Consider the following 17,813-nt stretch of genomic DNA (forward strand, 5'->3'; position numbering starts at 1 on the left):
AGGTATAATTTTAAATGATACACCATTAATTTTATCTTCACATTGTATATTTATACCTTCTTGAATTATCAATTCAGTCTCTGATTCTATTTTAACAACTGGAAACATTTTATTTTGTGTTAATAATTTATCACCAACTTGAACATCCAATTTAAATCTAGTATTTATTCCTGTTATTTTTACATCACCTTCATTCCAACATATACGACCAATACCTTTAAATTTTAAATCTTGTGGTCTCTTCACACTTATACAACCAATAACACTAGCCAATTTTCCAATTACAACTCTTCGCATAGATTTCTCAGCAACAATAAACTTCACTTGTCTGGGAATATTTGCTATCAATACACATGCATCAATAAACTGATTATTATGATTCCCAACAAATATAACAGATCCATACAAGGGCACATTTTCCGGGTTTATAACGTTCACATCTCTAAATACTGATTTTACTATAACTTTACATAACCATCTTATTAAAAAATAGAAATCTGGCATTATTTAAAAATTTTAAAATATATAAATAAATAAAAAATAAATAAAAATAAATAAATATAACATGTACCCAATGGAGAAATTAAAAATTATATAAAATGTTTAAACATAAAAAAAAAAAAAAAAAAAAAAAAATAATAAAATATATGTATCGTGTCCTTTTTTTTCTTTTTTTTTTTTTTTTATTTATAAACATATATGTCATATATTATATTCCTTATAATGATAACATATTGCAAGAACAAGCAAATATTTTTTTCATTATATAATAAAATCCTATAGAGACTATATATATGAAGAGAAACACATATATAAAATAAAAAATTTAAATATATAAAAATATAAAAACATATTTAATATATATATATAAATATATATATTTATATATATGTTTTTTTTACATACATGTGACCAAAAAATATTATGAAAATAAAATATTTAAAAAGAAATATTATTATTCATATAAGAAAAATACATCAAGTTAAAATAAATGAAATAATAAAAAGTATTATATATATATATAATATACATTTATAATAAATAATGTATTTAAAAAAAAAAAAAAAAGAAAATACTTAAAAAAAATAGATATATTATTATGGATACGTAAAAAAAAATATATTTTTATTATATATATAAATTCATATTTTTGAATATATTATGTAATAAAATTTTAAAAAATGGCATACAAAAAGGAAATATTATACATATAATTATATATATTTTTAATAAATAAAAAATGTATACATAATATATATATATATATTATATATTATATATATATATTATACATAGGTATTTAATATTATATATATAATTATAATATATATATATATATATATTTCTTAAGCCATGATACTTAATATCTGTAATATAAATATACATTATATATTTTTATATATATATAATTTTTTATATATTAAAAAAAAAATTAAATAATTATTCAAAATATTATCCCACATTTTTTTTTTCTAAATATATCTATTTAGAAAATATTACATCTTTTCCATATATTTGTAAATATTCAAGTAATGAAATTTTAATATTTTAAATAAATATAATAAGTATATGTAATTTTTATTTATTTTTTTTTTTTTCGTTTAAATCGTCTCATAAATATATATATAAAAAAAAAAAAAAATAATAAAAAAAATACATATATATATATATATATAAATATATAAATATTTTATTATATTATTTATATATATATATATATTAAAAGAATTATTTTTTTCAAGTCTTATATTTATAAGAATCTATATATATAGCAACACACGAATTACACGAAATAATCCATATTATAAAAAAAAATAAAATATAATAAATATTATTTATTCTGAAATACACATCTTAATATATGTAAAAATTATAAAAGGTGTAAATATAATACCATAAAATATTAATATATATATATATATATATATTTATTTTCAAATAGAATATTGGAAAAAAAAAAATTACGTTTTTTCATAGTAATTAATATGCTAGCACAAACATAATTTATTTTAACTTTATCCCTTCTTTTTTTTTTCTTTTCTTTTCATTTTCTTTTTTTTTTTTCTTCTTTTTTTTCTTTGCCTTTATAAGTTTATATTTCATTTTTTATATTAATGTTAGAAAAGATATATATATAGTTTCAATAAAGTATTAAAAAAAAAAAAATATATTATATATATAATATTATATTCATATAATATATGTATATATATTTATGAAAAGTCATAGTTTTAATTTAAAAACATAAAAATAAATGAAAATAAATATAAAAAAAAATAATAACAATAAATAATAATAATCTTATATTCTTAATAAACTGTTTTATATACAACCTTGTTCTTATTCTTTTCCATTTTTTCCATTCTTTTGGATGGTTGCGCAGATCCAAACTAAAAACAACATAAACAAAATAATAAATATATAATATAATATATACAATATTATATATAATAGGGGTGATATATATATATATATGTATGTAATATATAATATCAAGCGTATATTACTGGTGAGCTCAAGAAGTATTTGAAAATGAAACTAATAATTTGATAAGCCGCATATAATGGTATAATTATATATATGTAAAAAAACTTAAATGAAAAAAATAGTCCTATATTTATACAAAAGGACAGAATTAAAACATCAGTGTAATACCTGAAAGAAAAAAAAAATATATATATACACATGTATAAAATACATATATACATATATATATATTTTATGTTAATATTTATATTAGGATAATGCTTCATCTATATTCAATAACTATAAAATAATAAAATTATTTATTTATCGTCATATATTCAATGTTAAATAGGATCTTACGTATAATTCATTCCATTCGTTAATCCATAGTGTATACTTTTTATACAATAATAATAACAAAAAAATAATAAACAGTGTAAGGAAAAAATATATTTTGTAATTAAATTATATCTGAAAAAATATAAAAAGATAATATAAACAAGCTGCAAAAAAAAAAAAAAAATAAAATAAAATAAAAGTATTAAATATATAACGATTAAATACATTATGTAGATGTGGAAAATATTTATGATATTTTATTTCACATATATAATATATATATATATATATATATATATTCTTATTATTAATATCTCCTTACGGAAAAAATGCTAAAAAATGCTGAGGCATAAATAATAAATGAACTAGCCTTTTTTAAACGTTTCTTCTCAGATTGACCTGCCATTTTCACTATTCAGAAACCAAAAAAAAAAAAAAAATTTTAGAAACCTTTTAAAATTTCTCTTAAAAAACAGAAAAAAAGGAAACAAAAAAAATGGAAATGAATATCTAATTGTACTTATATGTAAATATGATTTTAAAATATTATATTCATTTTATTAAATTTACAAATACTTATTATATATTTTGTTTTTAACTATAAGTTTTTTTTTTTTTTTTTTTTTTTTTTTCGTTTCTGTATAGTAGCATTAATAAAATAATAATAAATTCTAGATATAAATAATATTTTCAAGTGCAAAAAGAAAAAAAAGGAAAAAGATTCATATATAAAAAAAAATATATTATTATATTATATATATATATATATATATATATATATATATATATATAATATACATATATAATTATAATATATATTATATTACTTTAAATAAATATATAAATATTATATTTTTTTCTATTATTTTCTTTAATATTAATATTTTTTCAATTCTTAAAAGGATAATTATTATTATAAAAATTAATTTATTTTATATAAAAGGTATCATTTTATATATATATATATATATATATATTTTAATCATTGTTTATATTTCTATTTTTCAATGATACAATATACTTTATTTAATATTATATTTTTTAATGTGTTCTAATAATATGAAAATTATTATATAAGTTTAAATATAATGCAATTTATAAAAAAAGGATAAAAATATACATTTGAGTATATATTAATATGTTCAATTTTATTTCTTTATTTATGTATTAAAAAAGGTATAAAATATTAGTATATTATATATTAAATATATATTTTAAATAGCATAAAAAAATATGCACATTAAAAGAATACACATTTTTATTTTTTTTATTTATATTTATTTTAATAAAATTTTAAATAAATTAATTATAATTAAATACATATAATATATATATATATATATATATATATTAATATGTAAAAAAAAAATATTTAACGTAAATAACATTATCTACGAAACAATTAAATGCATATAAATGTATGTGGTGTAAATTCTCTCTAAATTTTTAACATGAATAAATTAAATATACATATTAATTATATATATATATGTATACATGTATTTTATGAAAACTATAAAAATATATATTTTTTTTTAATGTGATCTTTAAATACAATATAGAAGAATATATTTTATTGACAATACATTTCAAAATAGGAAATATATATATATATATATAAAATAACATATATATATATATTTATTTATTTATTTTCTATGCTTTCATAAAGAATCTTAAGATATTTCTTTTTTTTTTCTTAAATACAGTGAAATCTCCTCCATCTGAAGCTTCTTCGTCGTCATTTTTTCTATCTTCATCATTTTCATTTTCTTCATTTCCATTAGCTAATTCATCATTCTCTTTATCTTTTCCACCATTTTTTTTATCCCCTTCTTTATATCTTTCTGTCTTTTCATTTTCATTATCTATTAATTTATTACTATTTCTCCAACTTTTTGTATTTTCTTCACTTGTTTCGTGTTTTGCTTTTGAATCATCATCTTCTTTTAAATTCCATGCATTTTTAGTTCTTTCCTCAGTAGTACCATTTCTCTTTGATATTTCACTCTCTCTTTTTCTTTCATTCTCTGGTTTTCCACTTCTTTCACGTCTTCTTGAATCCCTATCCAATTTGTCATCTCTATCTTTTTTATGATCTCTATCACTTCTTTTAATATCTCTGTCACGATCTCGTTCTCTTTCTCTATCTCTATCACGGTCTCTTTCTCTATCTCTATCACGGTCTCTTTCTCTATCTCTATCACGATCTCTTTCTCTGTCTCTATCACGATCCCTTTCTCTATCTCTATGACTATCTCTTCTATGTTCTCTATCTCTATCGCGATCTCTTTCTCTGTCCCTATCACGATCTCTGCCGCTCCAATCTCTTCTGTCTCTCATTTCAGATCTATCTCTATGAGTACCATCATGATGATCATCATGTCTTCTATAGGAATCATCTCCATTCTGGGATCCTCCTTTATCACCTCTTCTCCATGTTAAATCATCATCAATAGAAGACTTTCTATGAGACCTTTCACTTCTTCTGGATTCTTCCTTTTTCCTTTTCATTTGTAAGTCCATTTCTAAGTCTCTTTCTCTTTGCACCTTACTAATTTCCTCAAGTTTCTTTCTAGCTTCTTCTTTTTTCTTTCTTTCCATCTCTTCTTTCAATAACCTTTCTTCCTCCTCTTCCCTTCGTTTTCTTTCTTCTTCTGCTTTTATTTTCCTAATATGTTGATCTCTTCTTTCCTTTGCTCTCTGAATTTTTTCTTCCTTTAATATATTATATAGTCTTTCTTTTTGAGCTTTCAAATTCTTTTCAAATTCTTCAACTCTTAATTTCATTTCATTTTTGGTAAATTCTTCAATATCGACAGAAAATTTCACATACTCTTCTTTTTCTTTTAAGGCAGCTTCAAAATCAGCCTTTTGTTCTTCTTCAGCAGCTTTCTGTTCTTGTAACAAAATTTCGGTATCTTCTTGGAAAACTAGAGCAATCCATCTATTCATATGACTAAGTTCAACTTGCCTAACAGCTCTGAAATAATGATCAACCTTTTTAGCTTCCATTTTTCTGACTTTAATAATTTCATTTCTTTCATTTAATCTTAATTTTTCTTGCGCTTCTTCAATATCATCAAAATCAACATATCCATTTAATATATCATCAATAGTGATTTCATCCATATATTTACCTTTCATTAATATTTTCGTAGTATTTGTTGAACATAATTTTTTAATTTCTTTTAACATTTGTTCGGCGGCTTCAGTTTTCTTTTTATGTTTTTCTTCTTTGATTCTTAATTTTTCACCCTTTCTAGCTAATTCTTCTTTTTTCTCCTTTTCAAGTTTTTCTTCTAATAATTTCTTTTCCATTTTTAATTTGAGTTGAGCTTGTTCCAATTCCTTTTGTTTCTTCAATAATTCTTTTCTCTTTTTATTATGTTCTTCACTTAGTAATTGTATTTTTTGATGTTCTTCATCAATCTTTTCGTAAATTTTCTTTAATAATTTTTCATTTTCAATAGGTTTCTCCTCAAATACTTCATTTTCAATAATATCCTCAATGGGTGCTGTATTATAATTAATAGTTTTATTACTCTTATCTAAGAATGCAAATTCTTCTTCATATGTCAAGGTTGACATGGTTAAATTTTCTACTTCATTCTCTACAGCTATTGTTTCATTAATCATTTTTAGTCCATGTTGAAGATCGTTATACATATTAATAAGAGAATCCTTAATTAACATACTACTATTTAAAACTTGTTTATCTCCAAAATGGATAGCTCTCATGGTTAAATCAATTTTCATTTCTAACTCCCTTTGATATACTAAATCGACTAACATTTTTTCTGCTTCGTTCCATGACATAAAATGATCTGGACATATATTTTCAATAAAATAATCAATCGAAATATAACTATATACTCTAGATAATTGTAATATAAGTTTATGAAAAATGACTTCTTTAATTTTTTTAGTATATATAGCATATTCTGTATTTTCCAATTCTTTTAATAATACTTCACATTCTAAACACAAACTTAATGGTGTAAATTGATTTTCTAACAATGAATATAATTTTTGTATATTTTCATCAGCATAATTTAAAACATTTCTTATTCTTAATGCATTCTTTAAAGATTCTTTTACTGGTACACTAGTATGTCCTAAAAGTTGCGACATTTTTTTATGCGCTTCAAATTGTTTAGTAAAATCTTCATTTTTCTTTTTATTTCCAATAACAGGTATTGATAGTACAGCTAAAACAGCTTTATTACAAATATAAGTTTTTTCTTTTTCAGTCATATTTCTTTTAAAATTTAATACATGAAAACAGTATTTTAACCAAGCTAATCCATGAAATAATTCACTTTCATAAACGAATAATATATCTGCCATCTTTTCATAAAATACAGCTATCCAATTTCTTAATTTTTCTTTAGATTGATTTAATGACTGAGAAGTGTTATGACCAGTACCAACATTTCCATCTGTTGCTTTGTTTATTGTTTCTCCACTTGGGGTTTTTCCATCATCTTCTTCCTCCTTATTATTATTATTATCATTATTATTACTATTACTATTATTATTGCTATTATTATTATTATTGTTATTATTTTCCATATTACTATCTTGTTGTTCAACACCTTTTAAAACATCCTCTTTTGTATTTCCATCGTTATCCACATCATTTTCTTTATTTTTTTCCTCTTCATTTTTGTCACCTGGCTTTACCGTTTCAATAACAGAAACAAGTTCAGGTTCCATCATAATATTAGATTTTAATGATTTGTAAAAATAATCATGCATATTTAAGTTGTAAATATCCTCAGCAATATTGGAAGCCTCTTTCCACATAGCTAATTCACATGCAGCTTCTAATTGAATAATTTTGGTTTCTAAATGGTATTCAATTTTTAGTAGGGATTGATATTCAGGTTTGTGTTTTCCTCTAAGTATTAAATTATAATGATTTCTTAATAAATCACTTAATTTTTTAAATTCGGTTACTCTCTTATTATCTTTACAAAAAAGAATAGCTTTTTTAGCTGTCTCATGATAAGCTTTTTCTAATTTGGGTGTAGCTCTTAAAATTTCTAAAATCATTTTATAGGTTTCCATACAAATTCTATATGCATTTTGTAATTTTCGTTCATGTTTTCCTGTTATTTCGATATCTAAAGAAGACATTAATATTTTTTCTGTAACATCTACATTACTTTCTTCTTGTTCAATTTTCTCTTTATTTAAAGCAACATTTTCTTTTGCTAATCGAACTTTCTCTTCTGCTTTATCTCTAAAATCAGTAATAACTTTTCCTAAGGAAGCAATGTTTCCATGTTGACAAATTATCCTATACTGATGTAAACCATCTTTAACTAAACTTAACTTTTCTAAATACAAGCAAAATTCAATATATCTTAACATAATTTGTTCTTGTAATATATGCCAACCTTGTAAACGAAATGTCCTATGCCCAATAGCACTGTGAAGTATTTGTAAAGCATCTTCATTCTGACCAATAAATTGTAATTCTTCTGCTCTCTTAAGAGCATTCTCTGGTTTCTGAAATGTTTGCATCTTCTAAACAATTAATATATATCCTTATACATAAAATTGTAATATTAGTACATATAAATAAATAAATATATATATATATATATATATATATGTTTTTATTTTGTACAAATTATATTTTTGCAAAAGAAAAAAAAATTATATTCTTTATTTTTCATTTAGCATATATATAAATATATATACATAATATGTATACTACAAAGGCAACTCATTAAAATGACACATATATATGTTAATCTTTCAACAGTTCCTTTATAAAAAAAAAAAAAATAAACATATAAAAATATATTTAAAAAAATAATAAACCTTCACAAATAAAATAACATAAATGTATACATATATATATATATATATTTATACTATCTTAAAAATGATGATACATTCATTCATATATAAATGCTTCTCATATATATATTTATTCCATTAATAATTTTTGTTATCATATCTAGGGATAAAATAATAAAAAATATATATATACATCAGAGTACATTATTTAAAATATAAATAAAAAATTTGTAAATATTAATATATAAAACTATATAAATAAATAAATAAATATATATATATATATATATATATATATATATAACATTTATTAACCAATAATCATTTTTGTTAATTCTACATCTTTGTTAATTATAAAAATGTGAAAAACAAATTTGTACTAAATATATATATAAATATTATAAATATATTATTATATCCTTAATATTTTTTCCTTTTTTTTTGTTTTCCATAAATAAATATATATATATATTATATTTTTCTTTCTTAACATAAATAATATATAATATATATAATTATTACAAATGGATTTATGTTATATTTTTCTTTTTCCTTTTCTTTTTCTTTTTTTTTTTTTTTTTTTTTTTTTTTTTTTTTTTTGGCCTTATAATTATCTTTATAATTTTACATATTTTTAAATTATTTAATAAAAAAAAAAAAAAATTAAATATATTATATATATAATATATATATTATAATTAGTATTATTAATTATTGTAAAATATATATATATATTATACATATATTGAAGTGGATATAAAAAAATACATTATTATTTTATTATATATATAATAATATATTATTATATATTTTTAACCTTTACTTTGTTTTTTTTATTATTTATTTAAGTATATAAATAAATATATATATATATATATATATATATATATATTATATATACTTATGTATATATAAATATACCAATTATATTTTATTTTAGTTTTATAATATAATTTATTTATATATTATATAGATAAAATATTTATATAATTATTACATATATTATATGTATAATATATAATAATATATTCATAAAATTCTTGTACCAATATAAAAATTATTTATATATATATATACTATTATTTATTATAGATGAAAGGTACATAATAAAATGTGAACATTATAATATTAATTACATTTTATACATATATTATATTATATATATATATTATATAATAACTGACAAAAGATTTATTATTTTATATTTAACAATAGATATAATGTAATATATTTATATATAATTATAAAATCTATAGAAGATTTATTCAGTAAAAAAAATCACAGAATAAAGTATGCACATATATTAATTCTTATAAAATTATCTTAATATATTTTTTCTGTGAAAATATAAGAAAAATATATTATATAATATATATATTATTTATATTTATGTAATGTATATATTATAAAGTATCTTCAAAAAAAAAAAAAAAAAATTAGTGTATGTCCCATATATTTCAAAATATAATTTATTATTTTTTACATTCATTTCTGTTGTAATATTTTTTATTATTAAAACTATTTATTTAATATATCAACTTTTTACTTTCATTTTTAAATATATTAAAATATATTTATATATAAAACAAAAAAAATTTCCCCTTTTAGTTTCATTTATAACGTATCTTCAAAAAAAAAAAAAAAATTAGTGTATGTCCCATATATTTCAAAATATAATTTATTATTTTTTACATATATTTCTGTTGTAATATTTTTTATTATTAAAACTATTTATTTAATATATCAACTTTTTACTTTCATTGTTTAAATATATTAAAATATATTTATATATAAAACAAAAAAAATTTCCCCTTTTAGTTTCATTAGGGGTTACAATTTAATATAGAACAAATTTTTTTTTTTTTTTTTTTTTTTATATAATTGCAGAACGAATAATAATAAAATTTTAAACAAGGAATTATTTTATATGGTGTGTAAAATTACAAAATATGCAAATAATTTTTATAGAAAATAATTTTTCTTTTTTATATTTTTAATGGATTACTTTTTGAAAAATAACAATAAAATAAAATTAATTAAAAAAAAAGAAAAAAAAAAAAAAAAAACATATATAAATATATATATATATATATATATATATATATATATATACATATATTATTAAAATATGATCATGCAAAAAAATGAAATAACATTATTATTATATTCATGTTTGAGATATTTCTTATATAATGGCAATTATTTTATTTAAATGTGACTTATGATTATATTCTTTTTTTTTATAATATTTAAAAAATATATTTATTTTTCATTTTTTTCAGTTTACAATGTTATTTGTTCTATATATATATATATATAATGATACATTTGTATAAGCTTTTCATTCGGTAATATATATATATATATATATATATATATATATATATATATATTTATTTATTTATTTATATATATTTATATGAATAATTTTTTTGGGACATTTAAAATTTTTATTTTTTCCTTTTTTAATATCCATTTGTCATTGTCATATTAATTCAATTTGTTTATTATTAACAATTAAAAAAATATATTAAATGCTTTTCTTTTTTTTATTTTTTTTTTTTTTTTAAAAAAAAATGTTAAAAAAATATGAATTACAAGGGGTTATGAATATATTAAATAAAAAATTATGCAATAACAAGTGCCGTAACGATATCATACAAGCATATTCGTATATACAAAAATGTTTTAACAATGGATCTATAAATAAAGGATTTGAAATGAAAAAACAAGTTGAACAAATTAATAAAGTAAATGGAGAAGTGGTAAAAAAAAAAAAATTCTCCATATTTCGTTACAACCCATCAAATAAGAAAAGACCACAAATGGAGACATTTGAAGTTGATATAGATAATTGTGGTCCGATGGTTTTAGATGTATTAATAAAAATAAAAGATGAAATTGATTCAACATTATCTTTTCGAAGAAGTTGTAGAGAAGGTATATGTGGGAGTTGTGCTATGAATATTAATGGAAAAAATGGTTTGGCTTGTCTAACTGAAGTTAATAGAGATAAAAAAGAAATTACTGAAATACAACCATTACCAAATTTATATGTAATGAAAGATTTAGTACCTGATTTAACGAACTTTTATAATCAATATAAATCTATTGACCCATGGTTAAAGAGAAAAACGAAAAAAGAAAAAGGACAAAAAGAATTTTATCAATCTATTGAAGATAGGAAAAAATTGGATGGGCTTTATGAATGTATTATGTGTGCTTCTTGTTCAACATCTTGTCCGTCTTATTGGTGGAATCCAGAATATTATTTAGGACCAGCCACATTAATGCAAGCCTATAGATGGATTGTCGATAGTAGAGATGAATATACAAAAGAAAGATTAATGGAAGTCAATGACACTATGAAATTATATAGATGCCATGGTATTATGAATTGTACTATGTGTTGTCCAAAAGGTTTAGATCCAGCTAAAGCTATAAAAGATATGAAAAATTTAGTTCAAGAAAATTTCTCCAAAGATACCATAAAAGAACATTCTGAATACGTAAAGAGTAAAATGGAAAAAACAAAATGAAAAAAAAAAAAAAATATATATATATATATACATATGTATATTTTTAAACGAGTACCATATGTGAAATTATTATAACGTATATATTTTTAGTGTATACTGTTTTGTACCTTATAATTACAATTCATATAATAAAATAAATGGAAAAAAAAAAAACAATTATTATTACGTAATATGTACATATATATATATATATATATACACCATTTTTTTAATATATTTTTACTATTTTATTACTGTTTTAGTTTATTGTTTTATTATATGATTTCACAAATATATACACCTTATATTTTTTCTAGTCTCATAAGAATTATTACTCAACTTTGTTTTATTCATTTTTTTCGTTCATCACAAACAGAATTCATTATTATATATATTTATATATTTATATAGGTTTTACATAAAACTTATTTTTTTACCATTCTCATATATTTGTTTCTATTTAAAGTTTAATATTAAATTAGTATATATTCACACCGAACAGTATACACACAAAATTTACATCTCACATATATATATATATATATATATATATATTATAACAAATCATTTAAAAAAAAAAAAAAAAATTACAACATACAATATTTTTCAATACAAAATTTATTATAAGAACCAAAAATAAAAAAAGGAACACCTACCATAATTATAAAAAATTTTACATTTCTACAATATACTTGACACATTTAAAAAACAAAAAAAATTGTATTTCCTTTAAATAAAAATATTCAGGGTTTCTTATAAATTTATGTTCGCCTTTATTCTATTAATAATGAATCAAATTAATACAAGTTTTCATTCATATATAAAAAAAAAAAAAAAAAATAATAATAATATATAAATGAATACATTATATGTATAAACATATTCTTTTATAATTATAAAAAAAAAAAAAAAAATATCAAATTAAAGATGTGCATAAAACACATCCATAAAAAAAAAAAAAAAAAAAAAAAAAAAAAAAAAAAAAAAGAAAATTAATAATTAAAATGTATGTATAAATAAAAATATATAAATGCAGTTTTATATAAGTTGTACTTAACATTATTAAGCACTTTTATTTTAATGTTATAAAAAATAATATAATATAAATAATATAGAATAAATAATAATAACTATACATACAAACATAAATATATATATATATATATATATATATATTATATGTATTTTTATAAATATTAAAAATATAATCAAGTTTAATATAAATAACTACAATGATTAGAAATATTGATATAATTATTCGTAAATAATTTTAAAATATAAAATTTTATTTTCAGAATATTTCAATTTTTTTTTTTTTTTCATTCATTATAATATAATAATATTATAAATGTTGTCCAACGTTATCCAAATTTCGATCACTTCACTACATTTAATTCGAATATAAAAATTTTCATAAAGATAATACTGTTATAATACTTATAAAGTAGTGTAACTGATATATATATATATATATATTTATTTATATTTCATTATTATTAGTGTTTTATATTTTAGCATCATATCCTTCGGCTATCAATTCTTTTTTATTTATAGGTACATTAGTTTTGTGTTGTGTTAAAATAGCTTGTTGTATTACTTGTCCTTTCCATTCTGGCCATGCACTTACTGTTGCTCTATGTTTGTTCTTGGTATTTCTTGGTGAATCCATTGATCCTAAAAAATCTGCATGCATACCCATAACATCATCTCTTATTTGTAAGCTTTTTCTATTTTCATTGACAGGTTTGTATTGAGGTAATGATTTTCTTCTATTTGCTTCTAGAAATTTATTTGACAATTCTTTTTTTTTATCATTTGGGAATGGTCTTTTAATTTTTCTTTTCTTATCATATGAATCTGAATCCATATCTGAATCACTATCAGAATCTGAATCATCACTAGAGGTTGAAAAAGTTGATGAATCAGATGAGTTGGACGTAGACGAGTCAGATGAATTGGATGATGAAGATACATATCGATTAGTTCTCCTCTTTTCATAATGAGCATTAATATTACTATTATTACTACCATGTTTTATAAAACTTTTATTAGGAACAATTTTTTGAGGTATTTTTCCTTTAGAAAAACTAGGATTGTTCACTTTGTTTGCACTAATTAAAGAAGTCTTATAATGTTCTAAATTAATTCTTCCCATATGATTAATATATAAAAAGATTCTTTTTTGTTTTTCAATAGATAATAAATCAGTATCAAAAGTAAAGAATCTATCAAACATATGATTTTCTGCAAGTATACCTAAATCATCTTGTATAATTTCTAGAGCAGCTTTTCTTTGATTTGGTGCTAATCTTTTAAAATTTTTAAATAGTAATGTAACTTGATAATTATTTAATCCTTTATCATTAATACCAATTTTTTGAATACCAGGTGGTTCAGGTATAATTCCTACACTTGGAGGCTCAAAATCATCATTATCGACTGTATTTGAATTAACATCTTTTTTGTTCTTTATATTATCTCTTATACTTTTTTTGTTACCTACATTATTATTATTATTATTATTATTACTTATACTATATTTACTTGATTTATTAATTTTTTCATTCTTTTTATTTTTTCCATGTGGGAAATATATTTGGTTTGAATTTAAATTATTTTTTAATGTATTTGTAGATGCACTAGTCATATACATACTTGACTTTTTACCATGAGCATTTTTATGCAATTGACTATCTCTCTTATTATAATTTGCACTACTTATATTATCATAAGCTTCATCATCATAATTACTACTAGCACTACTACTACTACTACTGCTACTACTAGTACTTGAAGAAGACAAAGAGCTACTCAAATCATCAATACTTGTATTTGTAACAGTTTTACTAATATTATTATGATTTATATTATTATTAGTGTTATTGGTGTGTTCTACCAAATCATTATATTGTTTCATATTAAAATAAACAGAATTAATATTCTTTGTACAATCTTTTAATATATTTTTTACATCATTTCCTTGTTTTAATAATTTATCAAATTCTTTTGCTAATTTATATGCATCATTCCATACACAATTTTTTACTTTATGATATGTGAATGCATTAAAAAATATTTGTCTTACATCATGTTGCCACTCAAAAGGATTATTATATTTATTATTTATTAATTTATTTTCAATAGTTTCAAAATCCATAGGATTTTTTATAACATTAAAATAATTTGGTATTCCATCTAATTCAGGATTTACTGGTTTTAAAAACCAACAAGCTATTTCTTTCTTTTTTAATTTATGTAATATTTTAAAACAATAAGTTTTCCATGGATTTTTTGTTCTATATATTTTTTTCTTATATGTTTTCTTATGTTGTTCATATTCATCCAATAAATTATCTTCATTATAACTATTCGTTTTTTGTCTTTTTTTCATCTGTTCCTTTTCATTCATCTTTTTATTATTTGAATTACTAATTTTTGAACCTTTTCCTTTACCAGTATTACTATTATTATGTGTAGGAGATGAATTATTTGTTCCAAAATTAGTACCATGTATTACATTTTTATTATTATGTTTATTATCCAAATCATCAAATTTGCTACTAGCAGATCTTTTTACACCTTTACTATTACTTGTCAATTTATCACCTTCTTGTTGTGATTTGATTGAATTATTATTATGATACGTATTATTCGTACCTTTATTACTTCCTTTAGTATTATTTACATTATGATTTTCTTCTTTTATATTAGCATTTTTTATGTCCTTTTCATTAATATAATCATTATTATTTACATTATTAGTTTGTCCTTTTTTCTTGTTTGTATCTTTTGTATCCTTTTGATCATGATGTGAATAAGAAACTTTTGAATCCAATTCTTCCTTTGAATAGAAGGGATCAAAAGATTTTTTTGATTTTCTTTTCCCAGCATCATATATACTATTTGATAATGAACAACTTAAATTCTTAATCTCGTTTAAATGTCTTTTTGATATAGCTGTGTATGTATTTCTTTTTTCATTTTTTGGTTTAACACATGGAACTTCAATAAATCGAAATCCTAAAAAATGAATTTTATTCGATATATAAATAAATTCTTCTTGTGTTAAATTTAATATACCTCTTTCAAAACTTCTTATATCATTAACATTTTTTATAAATAAATCATCCATATTTTTTATCGTTTCTTCCTTTTTTATAAAATTTATATTATCATTATTATTATTATTATTATTATTACTACTACTATCATTTATATGATATTCTAATATATTACTTGTTGAATTATTTTTTGATATATTATTATCACTAATATATTCATCTGTTATATTCATACTATTACATTGATTATTGTTTTTTAAATTATCATTACTATTAATATTAATATTATTATTATTTGTATATTCACTGTTGTTCATATTATCATCATAATTCATATAATTTGTATCATTACCATTATCATCAATGGTATTTTCATTTGAAAAAGAACTGAAATAGTTCATATTTTTATTATCACTTATTATATTATTATTATAATTTTCTTGGAACTGATTATTTATAGTTGTTCCATTATTATCTATATCTGTTAAATTATTTATTGAACTCATATTATTATTCTTATACGATATAATTGAATCATTATTCTTAATGATATGATTCGTTGTCTTATTGTTATAATCAATATTATCTATATTATTTATAATGCAATTATTATTATTCTCTATAGTGATATGTTCCATACCACTACTAGTATCAATTAATAATTGATTATTTATATGATTATAATCATTCATATTTATTATTATATCACTAGTACTATTTTCAATATATCCTCTGCATTTACATCTGTATTATTCAATGATATATATTTTTATTTTATTTTTTTTTTTATCATTTATGATACTCTTTCATATATTTTCATCATCATTCTATATAGATGATTTTGTGCATTAACTTGATTATATTATATACTATATTACAATTATTTTTTATGTATATAATTATTTACATTATTTAAAAAATTATTTACGTTATTATTATCATCATAAATATTTATCTCATTATTCATTAAAATGTATATACATATATATATATTACATATGTACTTTATTAATATTATTATATTTATATTACATATGCATTTTATAATTATATATATATATATATATATATATATATATTTATTTATTTATTTATTTACCATATCTTACTGTTTGTCCTTTTTTCCTTATTTTATATAATTACTAAAATTTGTTTATAACAAAATGTCTTTTTTTTTTTCTTTTTTTTTTTTTTTTTTTATGAATATTACATATATATATTTATATATATATATATATATATATATATATATATATATATCATGAATTCATTAAATATTTCATTTTTTTTTTACTTCATTTTATAATTTTTTTTTTTCTTTTTTTTTATTTTTTGGTGTACTCACAATGTCCTTTTTTTTATGAATAGCATAAATAAAAAATTTTGAAAATTCTGTATTTTTTTATTATTTCAAATAAAGAAAAATAAAAAAATATAAGCATCAATATTTTTTATTTTTGGGTAATGAAAAAAAAATATTATTCTTGTATGGTATTTTTAATTGTAATATATATACATATATTATATTATTTATAAGTATAAAAATATACAAATTTATATATTATATATAAATATATATATATATATATATATATTATCATATACATTTATAACT

General features: G+C 18.9%; 5 protein-coding genes across 6 annotated transcripts in view; 1 reads left to right on the forward strand and 4 right to left on the reverse strand.

Moving 5' to 3' along the window:
* The window catches only part of PGSY75_1212500 (glycerol-3-phosphate 1-O-acyltransferase), a gene marked incomplete at both ends in the record, with an annotated part of 1,614 nt that extends 1,110 nt beyond the window's left edge, over positions 1–504 (reverse strand). Inside the window, one exon of the mRNA XM_018786712.1 lies at positions 1–504. This exon is cut by the window's left edge and continues 1,110 nt beyond it. Coding sequence (XP_018640577.1) covers positions 1–504 — 504 coding nt within the window.
* A 1,805-nt stretch (positions 505–2,309) lies between these two features.
* Positions 2,310–3,211, reverse strand: PGSY75_1212600 (conserved protein, unknown function; the record flags this gene model as incomplete). 2 transcript variants are annotated; one of them, XM_018786713.1, is made up of 4 exons in its annotated part: positions 2,310–2,390; positions 2,508–2,655; positions 2,827–2,969; positions 3,128–3,211. In XM_018786713.1, 4 exons carry the CDS (start codon positions 3,209–3,211, stop codon positions 2,310–2,312), a joined length of 456 nt encoding a protein of 151 aa, XP_018640578.1. The 2 variants fall into 2 exon arrangements, with proteins under 2 accessions (XP_018640578.1, XP_018640579.1); XM_018786714.1 differs by lacking the exon at positions 2,310–2,390 and having other exon boundaries at positions 2,593–2,644.
* A 1,250-nt stretch (positions 3,212–4,461) lies between these two features.
* PGSY75_1212700 (putative eukaryotic translation initiation factor 3 subunit 10) lies at positions 4,462–8,337 on the reverse strand (the record flags this gene model as incomplete). Its single annotated transcript, XM_018786715.1, has 1 exon — positions 4,462–8,337. One exon carries the CDS (start codon positions 8,335–8,337, stop codon positions 4,462–4,464), a length of 3,876 nt encoding a protein of 1,291 aa, XP_018640580.1.
* Positions 8,338–11,195: 2,858 nt separating this feature from the next.
* On the forward strand, positions 11,196–12,158 carry PGSY75_1212800 (iron-sulfur subunit of succinate dehydrogenase; the record flags this gene model as incomplete). Its single annotated transcript, XM_018786716.1, has 1 exon — positions 11,196–12,158. One exon carries the CDS (start codon positions 11,196–11,198, stop codon positions 12,156–12,158), a length of 963 nt encoding a protein of 320 aa, XP_018640581.1.
* A 1,483-nt stretch (positions 12,159–13,641) lies between these two features.
* PGSY75_1212900 (putative bromodomain protein) lies at positions 13,642–16,890 on the reverse strand (the record flags this gene model as incomplete). Its single annotated transcript, XM_018786717.1, has 1 exon — positions 13,642–16,890. One exon carries the CDS (start codon positions 16,888–16,890, stop codon positions 13,642–13,644), a length of 3,249 nt encoding a protein of 1,082 aa, XP_018640582.1.
* Positions 16,891–17,813: the final 923 nt, after the last annotated feature.

Source organism: Plasmodium gaboni, chromosome 12, assembly GCF_001602025.1.
Source record: "Plasmodium gaboni strain SY75 chromosome 12, whole genome shotgun sequence".
Taxonomy (NCBI): domain Eukaryota; phylum Apicomplexa; class Aconoidasida; order Haemosporida; family Plasmodiidae; genus Plasmodium; species Plasmodium gaboni.